This window comes from Schistocerca cancellata, chromosome 9 (assembly GCF_023864275.1).
Source record: "Schistocerca cancellata isolate TAMUIC-IGC-003103 chromosome 9, iqSchCanc2.1, whole genome shotgun sequence".
Taxonomy (NCBI): domain Eukaryota; kingdom Metazoa; phylum Arthropoda; class Insecta; order Orthoptera; family Acrididae; genus Schistocerca; species Schistocerca cancellata.
The window spans coordinates 404,018,526-404,032,084 of NC_064634.1; the positions used below are offsets into that span (position 1 = coordinate 404,018,526).

Sequence of the window (13,559 nt, forward strand, 5' to 3'; positions counted from 1 at the left end):
CCAAAAGCTTATATTGTGCCAGTCTTTTTGTTATGTCTATACGCAACTCAGCATCTCCGCTATATGGTGAGTAGCTACTTTCCTTTTCATTATACTGTTACATTCCATCCTGGATTTTCCATTGTTTGGTGAAATCTTAGCGTTGGCCTGTACATGGTCAGCGTATGGGGTCAAACAAATGGCTGTATCTCAACACATAATCCACTGGAGAATCTAAAACTTAGCCACAGTTCATTTGAGACATGTTGTACTCTACATACAAAATTTCAGCAAAATCCAAGATTGTTGAATGGGGAGCCCTAGACCACTTGACAGGGATGACGCAACAGAAACAACTGTTGATATGGTCAATGGATTAGTTATGTTTTTCAAAAACATTCATTTGCCTTAAAGGAACCAGGAAACGAAAAACTGTTGAAATAATTTTTGTTGTTGTGTTCAGTCATAACCCTTTTCTTCCTGGACAAGAATGGGTATGGTTTTTATACGTCTGTTGCATACTGATTGGAAAGAGAGAACACTGTTTAATCAGTTTGTCATTTATTTAGCTGTGTTTAACCCAGCAGCAAAGACATTATTTGTCTTTATTCCAATCATTCTTTGACCACTGCTTTTCAAGCTGCTCACCCTTGTGCTGAGTGAGTGTAGGTAACAGCTGAACATCAATTCAGCATTCTGTTTAAGCTTTAGTCATAGTGATTTGAAGGAGACTTTTGGGAAAGTTATGGATTTCAAATGCTTGTCCAAGTACTATATACAAACACAGAGAAAGGAGCACCAGATGCAAGAGAAATTTTGGTGGATACTGTGGAGGAATGGAAGTTACTGGTGCAGGCAACATGTCCAATCTTTCACAGGCGAAGCTCAGTGTACAGAATGCCAAGTATTTGGGTGACAGCAAGACTTTTCAACATGTGCTACAACATACGCCATACCGAGGACAGCACATCGTAAAACTTTAATGTGTTGGCCATGTCCAAAAGAATTTATGTTCAAGACAAAGGGAAGTCCTTTAGGACCTGAAGGGGGCAGAAAACTTCCTGACGCTAAGCAAACATCAAGGGATGGCAGCCTAACGGATTCTAAAGTAGGTCTGCTCAAACATATTATGGACAAACAATGTGGAAAAATTGGCTACTAACAATTTAGAAGAAATATGAAATACTGTGTGTGTTACCTTCTTTCACAAGATTGCTATGGATGACAATTCCTATCATTCCCACTCCCCAAAGGGCTCACACTCAAGGTGTAAATATGACAGCTAGTGTAACTGGTGATGAACATAGACATGACCACCCCTAACAATGTCAGTAGTATACACTATAAAACCTATCTATAGAAACTTAAGTTAGCAAAAACTTGCTTCCAAAGACCTGACCAGATAGAAGGTGGACGGGTGGCATTCCCACTGTGACTCAGTACCACCCAGGACTCTAGCAACTGAATCACATTCTCCGTCAGGGTTTCAAGCACCCATCGTCACGCCCTGAAATGAGAACTGTCATACTTACCATTATTGCCACCCATCCCACAGCGGTATTCCACCGGCCACCGAACCTACACAGTATCCTTGTCGATCCCCACATAACACCTGCTTCCAACCCCTTGCCTCATGGTTCATATCCCACAATAGACCTTGATGCAAGACCTGTCCCATACATCCTCCCACACCACCTACCCCAGTCCAGTCACAAGCAGCACCTGTCCCATCAAAGGCAGGCTACCTGTGAAATCAGTCATGTGATCTACAATCTAAGCCGCAATCACTGTGTTGCATTCTATGTGAGCATGACAACCAGTAAGCCACCACCCAACTGCTTCCCCCATCATGCACTGCTGCTCACAGTCTGATCTCAGCGGCCAGAGACTGTGGACTTGGGCGTGAGAGTTACTTTTGCAAGAGTGGTTATTTGTTTTGTTTTGTTTTGTTTTGTTTTAGGGTGCAAAAACAACTAGCATTCTACAAGCCCATGTCAAAACTAGAACACGAAGACAGAGAGGAGTTAAAAAATGACTACACGTCAATCCCAATCAACATAAGAGTAGACAGCTAAAAACAGGAACACGGAGAAAATACACCAAAGAGAAACAGAGGTCCAGAACTAAAATTTAAATGGCCTTCACCATATTGCTATGATAAAAAGTAAAAAACAGTTGACAGCCCGTGCATAGTTTGCTAAAACAGATGATAACTCAGATGGAAAATGCAAGCAGAAATGTAAACGGTTGAAAAATGGGCATTCAGTCAGAAAATGGTAGACAGTTAAAACTTGACAGAGTGGCTCAAATGGAATTGATCCTAAATGATTATGCTGTGTACAATAGATGTACATGTAATATAGGACATATCAAAAACCGAAAGCATTCATTATCATTTACTTCTCAGTAGCTACAATTTTGATTACGCTCTCCAACATTACTGATAGCAAACAACAACATACACAATTTTAATTTAGTAGATACTTTTTAACACTGTAAAATTCCTTTTCCATCAGACAGTATTTGGGTTTCTTTGAATAGTTAAGTGTCACATATACTATAAAGCAGATGTTTTGGTAGACTTCTTGGTAGCTTAATACCAGAGTACTGCCATACTCTTTCAAGCATTGTCATTCAAAGGAGGTATGCTTCACATATTGTTTTTACTCCATGTGTTTTAGGTATGTGCACTAACATTTATAATAACTCTGAAATATCTCATCACGTATATTACTGTTTTATATGTGTGCAAAGATGTAAAAGCTAAAACGCCTAGCTTTTTAAGCTGCTTCTGCACATTTCAGAAGTCCTCCTTAAAATGATCCTAATTGCTTTTCTTCATAATGTGAACACACTTTTTATTTCCTGGATATTTTCAAGATTTCCCACACCACTATTCCATACTGCACATACAGTTCAAAGTGTCCATGCTATACCATACACAGAAGCTTTTCATCTGCATATTATGACGGCTGCTTCATTATGAATATGACAGAATTAATATGCTGTTTGCATTTCAGCTCACTGCGCGCAATAATACCTAAGAATCTAGTGGATTCTACTTCTTCCAACTTTGTATCATCCACATCTACGTCCATATGCATAGACTTCTCCTTGTTTCTGAATCCTGCATACAGTTCATTTTCCACGAGCCACTGAGCTGAGATGTTTGCAGAAATATAAGTTCTTCCACCAAGCTGCTCCACATTTTGATCAATGTTCGGTATTGTCATGTCATCTGCATAGAATATTGTCTTCTCTTTCTTTCAAACACCTATATCATTCACAATAGTTTAAACAGCAATGGCCCCATTATCGATCCCTGCGGCACTCCATTTTTACGGCTTTTGTTTCTGGCTGGTATGAGTTCCCTATTGAGACATTATGTTTCCTGATCCATAGGTATCATTGCAAATGATGTCAGATGAAGGAGATATAAATATAACAAAATCTTGCATACTTCCCTTACTTTATAAACATAACAAAATCTTGCATACTTTCCTTACTTTCATTCTATTATGTCATATGGGATCATATTTTGTGGTAACTCATCAAACTGACCAAAAGTTTTTATAGCGCAAAAGCATGTACTAAGACTCATTTGTGGTATAAATTCAAGAACATCATGTAGAAACCTGTTCAAGGAACTGAGTATTCTAGGCATTGCTTCTCAGTATATTTATTCTGTCTATTTCCAGACAGTAACTAAATAAATAGTATCAAAACTAGGAATAAGAACGATGTACATAAAGACCTAAAATCACTTATCTAAGTACAAAATGGGGTTCAATATTCAGGAACACGCATTTTCAATAAATTACCAGCAACTATTAAAAAACTGAAAAGCAGAAACATTTTTTGGTAGGCAACTCCTTCTACTATATGGATGAGTATCTTAACAGGGACTGTTAGACCAGCTTAAGTAAAATCTGTGTTACATTTCACTTTTGACAACAATTGGTCACAACAGTCAAGATTAGGTATTCTGAGTATGATAAATTTATTAAAATGCTTAACTATGTTTCATCCTGACAGTGCGTTAATTCTGTAAATATTAGCAGTTCCCGTTTACTGTAATGTAACATATCCTGACAATCTCCTGACAAATAATTACAGAAGTGAATATTATATTCAAATGTTCTATTTTTTATGTTATAATTACTGGCATGTCCCACACCCACGAGAATCATCTCATTTTTGGGTATATGTAACGAAAACTGAATCTAATCTCATCTATTCACTCTCCTACTTGCCCTCAAAAACCATAGATTTCTAATTTTTGTGTCAGTATCTTATGTGCGATGGTGGTCAATGCTTCAGACAGAGCCAGAAACATTGCAGATATAACCCTTATTTTGTCTAAGACTTGTATAATGCATTCTGTCAGAGCCCATCCTCAGCACTGAACACACGACCCCCCCCCTCCAAAACCCCCCACCCCCAAATTAGCAACTTGCACAAAAGTAACCACTGTCGTTTCCAGGCACTGAGGCTTGAACACCGTGAGTAGAGATCTCGGCTAGGGTGTGCAAGAGGGTACACAAGAGACATGGTTGAGGAAGGGGGAAGGATAGATGAGTGGGGTTGGATAAAGACAACCTATCCACATTCATCCAGACCAAGCACAAATGAGACCCCCTTTGTGACTAAGTATCATCCAGGACTGGAGCAACTGAATTGCATTTATTATTTTATTTACACTCAAGTTCCATAGGATCAAATTGAGGAGCAAAACTCCAAGGTTATTGAATAAGTCAGTATGTGAAATTACAACATAAAAATAACAACAGATGAAAATAAAATGTTTATGAACTCGAAAAAAGTCAATCCATAAATAAAAGCAATCAACAATACAACAAGAATCAGCGTAAGAAGGAGTGACCCATGAGGAAACGCTTCAGTTTCGATTTGAAAGCGTGTGGATTGCTGCTAAGATTTTTGAATTCGAGCAGTAGCTTTTTGAAAATGGATGCAGCAGTATACTGCACACTTTCTGCACGAGAGTTAACGAAGTCCGATCCAAATGCAGGTTTGATTTCTGCCAGGTACCAACTGAGTGAAAGCTGCTTATTCTTGGGAATAAGCTAATATTGTTAACAAGAAATGACAGTAAGGAATATATGTACTGAGAGGCCAATGTCAAAATACACAGACTCGTGAACAGGGGTCAACAAGAGGTTCATCAACTTGCCGCACTTATTGACAGAACCGCCCGTTTCCGAGACAAAAATATCCTTTAAAATGGTAAGAGTTACCCTAAAACAAAATTCCATATGACATAAGCAAATGAAAATATGCAAAGTAGACTAATTTTCATGTTGAACAATCAGTCACTTCAGATACCGTTCAAATAGAAAAAATGGCAGCATTAAGTCTTTGAACAAGATCCTGAATGTGGGCTTTCAGAAATTTTAACTGTTTGGTTTTGCTAATCATATGCCCATTCTGTGAAATTAAATTCAGCTTTTGTTGAATTGTGTGTTAGAAACTGTAAAAATTGAGTCTTACTGTGATTTAGTGTTAGGGTGAAGTGGGATAAGTGTAACCACGTTCTGGCATAGTTCAACTTTGACACCAAATTGCCAACTTGTTATTGAAGATATGATTTTGAAATTTCTCATGCTTAAAGTTTGACTTATTGACTTTTAAACAATACACATTTTGTTTTTGAAAAAAAAATATATGGTCAAATAACTGTTTTCAAAATTTTGTGTTGTGAGGTTACACTTGCCCCATGGTACGGGGCAAGTGTAACCCCGCATTGTTGTACCCATACAGAGCATTGTGAAAGAGACTTGGGGTAAGTGACCTGATTACCCAATTTTTACTGAACTTGAGGGTTTTTAAATTATTAAAATATCTTAAATTTTACTCAAGATATGAACTTTTTTGCACACACCTCTTTTTATATTATGAGATACACAGAAAATGTTAGCTAAACTAAAAAATAGGTGTTAGCCTAAACCATAAAACACTGACACAGAATGCATCATAGATGATTTATTTTTGTTTTAGACCAGTTATTTATTGGTTTAAATTCTACAAAAGTAATATTTTTTTCTTTAGTAGGCAATTTAACAAAAATAATAAAATATCTAGTCTCAAGAGAAAAGAAAAATTCACTTTATAAGTTCAGTTTCTATTATTTTTCATGGTAATTGAACTAAAGTTGTTGGCAATTTGTGTTTAATGCTAAACTGCCCTAATTGAACTTATTATATTCACACTTAGGCCCTAACTATTATTTAGTCACTGAATGTTGTATGAATCAAATGTAAAACCAAATGTCAGGTCCCCCTTGTGACCCAAAGTAGGCTCTGGCAGCACTGAAATGACATCAGAGGATGGAACTTCCACCTCATCTCTTCTATCAGGCCAGTAGAATGTGGTGCCATGCTTTGTCTTATTTTTGCATCTGAGGAAAATCACTTCTGGATCTCCTAAATCACTAATTTTGGTAACTTGGCTAATACAATGAACTTCCTTACATTTTGTTGCAAAAGCTACCAGAACAGTTTCCATCTGTAATTTTATCTTTGGCTTCAAAACAGTTTGCCTCTTCTTCTTCTTCACAGTTTATCATTTCTTTCCTGAGATCGTCCAGTGTTATTATGGTCCCATTTTCTTCATCACTACTTATTAAAGATAGGCCTCCTTCAGTTTCACTTTTTTCACTTGTTGATTCAACTTCGTCTTTTTTTCTTGTTACCCATATGAGCAATCAGGGATTTTTTTTTCTACAACATTCTGAGATGCCATTTCGGATCAAGTAACAGCACTTTGTTTGGAAGATTTACTTTTCATTACCAAGCCCTTTTTTATGCCGATAATGCATTTTTGTTTTGCTTTCTCCTTATTATTCTTGTTTCCTTTAAAATCTTTTTCTTTATAAATGGCATCTTGAGAAGTGATAATTTCAGCTCCTGGTGCAATCCTTTTCTTCTTTGTTTTACCAGTGGGACTACACTGTCGGACTGTTTCCAATAATAAGCTTTCAAATGACAAATCAGAAGTTCCAGAACATAATGAAACATTGGTTAGCTCGGGAATGGTTGAGAAAGAACTCCGATACTGGGAGAACTGCAGGGCTCAGTAGATGTAAGCCTATAAAATTCTGGAGGTTGTTCAGCTGGAAGCTTCCCAAAAATCTGAGTACTTTCTGTTAGAAACATAGCTTCCAAACAGTCTATGGCTGCATTATCATTTTATCAATTACTTCTCTACTGTAAGGGAATATTCCTGCTTTTTGAAAACCACTTTTCAACTATTCAGGTGGTGTTTCATTCCATACAGCAGTGAGGAAATTGGAAAAGTCACGTTTGCTAATTTTTACCCCTTGATGATGTCTCTGGTGACGAGTTAACTTTTGGTCCCAAGTAGATTTCACACTCTTTAATACTGCTACATCCATTGGCTGCAGGACGAATTATCATGCTCAACATATTGTACTGTAATTGAAATGGTGGTATTCTTTACAGTTCTGTGTCATATTTTATAAAAGGAAATGTGGTTTAAAAATAAAGTAGACTTAAATAAAAAATATAATATATCTCACACAAACTCATTAGACCTACAAATCCAGCACATCAGGTATTCTGGTATCCATATGTACAGGAAGGCCAGTTTAGTTGATCTAGTGTGATGGCAAAAACAAGGTTACGGCTTAAATAAATAAATATGTTCCGGTGAGTTTGTTTGGGGCAAGTGTATGCAAACAGTATGAGAAAGTCACACTGACAATTCTTTGGCTTCTGTATTGGTTTTTGGAATACAGATTGTGGTGACAGAAAGACAGACACGTCATGCAGCCTGAGGTCCCAGTTAGGTTGTAAGGTGAGAACCTGGTTGCAAGTTGGCGAAGCGTGATCTAATCCATTAATTGTATCACCAGTCAAATTTGACGTGTTGTGTCACATTCTTCACTATTTCTGGCAAGATGGCTTTTCGTAACCAGGACAGCTGGATTTTGGATTGCATTTTGGTAATGTGAGTAGTGTTGTGCACAGACACGATTTTATGTTAGAATACATAGCCCCCACACTAGAAGAAAGGCAACAAGGAGCTGGACGAAGTACTGGATGCATGCTGTACCCTTTAATGTTCCACAACTGGTATCACCACTGTATGGACATCATCGGCTACAGCTCCTAGCACCATAACATCTTACGTTGGTGCTGCAATGGGATAAACTTTACAAAGCGCAGTCCACACATTGCACTTATTGCAGAGGTTGTCAATGTATCTCTGTATTAAGTTGGAGGCACACCATGGTAGCTGCTGAGTAATGTAACTGTCAGTCTTCATTTGCTAACACACAAATTAATTGTATTTTGTGGATAGCCTTTCCTTCACATTCCATTTTTGACTAATACTGACGTTTCTGTTACTGATACTGTACATATTTATGTTGAGATGTGTTAATGTTTTTGTCTGAAATATTGCACCAATCTTGATTCAGGTTGCAATATGATTGTAATTACTCGCATTATGTAGATGGCCCTTTCTTCTTTCTGCTTCTGCCAAATACATGTGTTTCTTTAACTGACATGTACAGCACTTTTGCACTGTCTGTGTTGAAATAAAATTAATGATTCCATCTCAAAGGCAGAATCTATATTGTAGTGACAGACATATGTCGTGTAGCCTCAAATTCTAAATTAGGCTGGAAGGTAATGGCTGTGAGTTGGCAAAGTGAACAAATGTGAATATTGAAATATAGACTGTTCAAGTCGCAGACTCATCTGTAGAACAGCCCAAGGTACAGGTTAGGTATATGGGTGAAAATTTGGTTCTGTGTTGGTGGCAAACGAATGTGAATGTGAAATCTAGGTAACAATGACAAACTGATCCGAGCTTAGCCCAGTGTTCTGGTTATGATGGAAGATGACAAGCTAGCTCCGAGTTGACTGAACCAATGAAAGGAAAGCAAAATTGAGTTGATAAGTTTCATTGCCCATTATTTTCTGTTTACTTGTGCCCAGAGTCCTAAACTGTTGCTCTAACAGCGACTTTGTCAACTGATTGTCTTCACACTAACCAAAGCAAATTCTGTCCTTATAAATCAACATAACTTGGACCATTTATCCCACCAGCTGCATCTTTTAGTACATGATCAGAGGTATACTTCATGGTGAGATGTGAGCCTATGGGGCAGAATACTCAACTCATAGCTGCCCCTTCTCCATCAAATGGTTCTTGGCAATCGTAGCTGATAATGGCTAAAATACTGGTTGTAATTTATGTTCTTGTTCATCTGCTTGCACATTTGATGCACAAGTGCAGGAGCAAATCTGTACACCATGTATGGAAGCAGAACAACTTGGGTTACTCTCCTTGAACCAAAAGCATGCATCTGATACCCACATCCAACATGTTGGACATGTTTTCGGCATAACCAGTCAGTCTCCTGGAGAATCACAATACAACATCAGTGAAATTCAAATATTTGCCTGAATGCTCAATGACGTTGCCGTGAAGGTCTTCAGTTTTTTATTACACCAAAATAATGATGCAAGCCCTACTCCAACCTAAGTTTGTTGCTCCGAATGCTTTTTACTGCTATCATTACTCCACGAAAGTACGATATTTCTAAATGTCTTTTAGATGTGTTTTATTCTTTGTTTTCCACTATTGCATTTGATGAAGAAAGATGTCAAATTCATGGGGCGCTCTTAATGTGGCAAGACTGTGCATTTCAGTCATGTACACTTATCCAAACAGACTCTGAAGTATGGCCAGACACAACAGCAGACAAATGCTTAAACTACCAAAGAAGTTTATATAATGATTCTACTCTTTTCAATATGTTTTACTTATTAATTCTCATTCATGAAAAGCCAGATATTGCCTCTATCATGTAGGAAACTGAAAGGCTTACAGAAAAATACTTGTATAAAATCAATCATACCTTGTAATGCTTCATTACTCGACAGCTCTCAACTGGGCCGATTGTTACAAACATGTTGTACAGCTCTTTTTCTGTCAGAGTCTGTGGTAAGTAATTGATGATAAGGTTTGTTTTCGAATCATCTCTCTTTCCTTGTTGATCAGCCATTGATTTGATGTTGAGTTGACCGTTTCTGGATGAAGTTTTGGAGGAGCCTTGGTCCGTCCAACTATGAGAGTGATAAAAAAAAATAAAAACAAACTGATGTCTCTATGTGGCATAAGTGACACAAAAAAATAATAAATAAAGCACGTTTCCATGTCTTCCCTAAAGAAAATAAAGAGCGTAAGTGAGATACCTATTAGTATATCCAATATACTGCTACTCTAACTCAACAAGAAAACTTTAAAGCTTTGAGGCTACTGATAACTACATTCCCGGATGAAGTCTTGAGTGATCCTATTAGGACACTGATAAAAAAAATTAAAACGTGTTTTCGAATCATGAGAAATGCTTGGAGTTTGGAATAGCCTACATTGTAGCAATTATAAAATTTGCAACAATATTTGCAAGCTTACTCCAAAACTCCGTATAACCGATTACCCATCATTATCAATTTACGTAATTTCTGAAGCATTCTAATAGCAGAAAATCAGCAATCGTCAAAACATTCAAACACGCCATAGGATGCCGGTGTCATAATTGTCACAATAAAATGCGTAGTGCAGTTAAATTTACTGATTTTTTGCTAAATATCACACAAGAGTGCAGCTCCAATGCTTATCAGAGATGCAGCATCATAATAAAAACGATATTTCGGAAATTCTTACCTTATAATACACTACAAATAAGGAGACTGAAAATGCTACATTAAACAAATCAAAATAGTTATTTTGTCATTTTCTTATCGCAGAATGTATCGGACGTGTAACTTTCGAACTGATATCCTCGATGTAACCAACAACTGTTGTTTAACAGCTTCTAGAGGTGTATATATTTGCAGATATTGCTCTTTTCAACTACCGTACCTCGTATCTTGGTTAACGTAGTGAAGTGTCCTCGGATAGGCATCCATTTTCAATATACGTAGTTCGACACTGCAGTACGACGTTGCATTGTTTTTCCGTTGTTATTTTGTTATTAATGAATCAGGTGCGTGTTTGAACAGTTTTTGCAGCGGACGAAGGAAATTCTGTGAATATATCCAACTGTGTGAACATTTGCGACGATGAGGCTACCAAAAGCTCTGTTTTTCATTGCGGTGCCTCGACATTATCCCAACATTTCTTCAAAAGAATACTGTTGATTTTAGTGTTTTAACAATAGAAACAGCAATTAAATATGCATATTAAAGGAGACTTCATTATGTCACTCCATTTTCAGGACGTTCTCGAGCGGCTGATATATCGTTCCGATTCGTTCCTTGTTACTATTTTCTGGTTTTTCATTACGTTGCTACTTGATTGCAGTACTGTGCTGTTTGCGTGTTAACTGAATTATTTATTTGTCATGTGCTTGATAGTGTTTGACTCTTAAACTTCTTATCCATTTTTTTAATAATTTCATAGAACAGCATACTAGAAATTCTTTACCATAGACACCTACATTACACCCTGTAGAATTAGGTTACTATTTACTAATGCTTAGTATTTTGCATCAAAATGTTTCAATTTGGGTTTCGAAATAGCTTTACATTGCGTTGACCGATGGCGTATTTAATTTCGTTAATATGTTTTTATTAAAATTTGCAGTAAACTGCCTCAGTATTAGCTACACAGATTTTCTTTCTAATCTCCACATTTTTCTTTTTGTGTTAGGAGATATTGCAGATATACCGTGTTCTTGCAGATAATGTTACGGAACAACCAAATTTTAGGAAGACCACCTCATGGTTCTGTTATGAAAATCAGTGATACACAGTCTTCATGGTCCAAGTTCAAATATGTACATACATGCCTATTTCACATTCTATGGATTCCAACATGAAGGAGAACAATTGGGGGGGTATGTGCCCCAACAGACAGAAATTACTGTAGTACTGTCACACCACCTGTGATGGTACAGTGATGTAGGTAAAAATGACAGTTGAAAGAGATAGTGGCCTATTAGTTGAGAATGTTATGCCTTTGTAACTAGAGTAGTAACAGTCAAGGATATTTAGAGTTGTCTAGCACTGGATTATTTTCCACGATAAAATTACTTGCAAAGATTAAAGGACATAGGCCTAGTACAACACTCATTAACATTTTGTTTTTTTGACACATCAGTATTAAGTGATTTTGATGTAAAAGCAATGATTTAGCTGATAATGATGGTCACATGCTCACAATAAATATTGCTGACTAGGTGGGTTTAGATCATAACAGATCATAACATATACATCACAGAATTCTAAAGAAGAACCAATCACAGAATTTAGAGGAAATTGTGGGAAGAGATTTATGAGCAAGAATACCCAGGGCCTGAGCTACACAAAGAGGGGGGGGGGGGGGGAGTAGGGAAGAAGGCCAGATTATTTCAGTTTTGTGGTGAATGACAAAATAGTTGAGAGATTTGATGACAAATGGTTCTGTGTGCGCATGCCTCTAGTTAATGTATTAATACATGTTCTGGCTTCAAACAAATTCTGACTTGATATGAATGTTCGGCAGGGAGAGCTCCGGCTATTTCAGAGGATAAAAAAAATTATTACCTAAATGAAGCTGAAACTAGAAAATAGCTGTGACAGATTGGTGACAATTTCCAAACTTTTGGCCTTCAAACTGAATGATTACTTCCTCACAATGACAGCAACTTTGCACCCACTCATAAATAACTAAATTAACTTACATATTTACTTCAGTAGGCTATGCATTTCATCAGGTCACCAAAAAAAATGATAGTTCAACAGGCTGTGAGTTTGTTTCGAGAAAAGTAGTAAATCCTGTGCTGACATGGTAGAACAGACTTTAAGTTATCTTTGTAATCAAACAATGACTCTGGGCGTATTTTCTGACAGATGTAGGTATTTTGTATTAACATTCATATCTAAACTAGAGCAAACCATTTCAAAAACTTTTATGAAACTGGCATATGATTCAATACTGGATTCTCTAAAGAAAAGGCCGTACAACATGTAGCGAGTCAAGTACTAGCAGAGCTAAGCAAGAAAAATTATCTCATTGGTATAGTCCATGATCATGCCAAAAGCCTTTGATTGCATGGACCACAGAATTCTACTTGACAAATCAAAATCTTATGCCATTAATGGCATCCCTCGCACATAGATAAAATATTTCATAACAGAAATCCTGATAGACTGTACCTCTGGCATGAAACTAGCCTCAGAATGGGGATATGTAACTTGTTGCGTACCACAGGGATTGGTACCAGGTCCCACTCTTGTTATTAAGCTACACAAATTATGTCGCAATGACTAAAGGACAGTTCAAAAACCATAAATGACACAGGCATACTGATGTAAAGTCAAGTGCAATATTACCAGAAACAGCTCAAATGACAGCTTAATAGTCCTGCAACTGGTTCACAGAAATCAGTTGAAATCTTAATTTCACAAAGACTTATATTACGCAGTTTAAAACAAGCAATAAAGACTAGCAAACACCAGAAATAATAATTGCCATAAACTAGATAGAACACTGTGGAAAATTTTTATAGTGTACTAACTGCATAATGAAGTTGCAGTGGAGTCAAC

At 37.0% G+C, this 13,559-nt stretch overlaps 1 protein-coding gene across 3 annotated transcripts in view; it reads right to left on the minus strand.

Annotated features, from left to right (window-relative positions):
- The window catches only part of LOC126100734 (protein sex-lethal-like), a 92,012-nt gene extending 80,753 nt beyond the window's left edge, over positions 1-11,259 (minus strand). The window contains exons 1-2 of one of the 3 annotated variants that reach the window (XM_049911354.1): positions 10,894-11,259; positions 9,887-10,094 (exon numbers count right to left, since the gene is read on the minus strand). In XM_049911354.1, coding sequence (XP_049767311.1) covers positions 9,887-10,094; positions 10,894-10,940 — 255 coding nt within the window. In that variant the 5' untranslated portion in view covers positions 10,941-11,259. The other 2 variants (XM_049911356.1, XM_049911355.1) reach the window with 2 other exon arrangements.
- Positions 11,260-13,559: the final 2,300 nt, after the last annotated feature.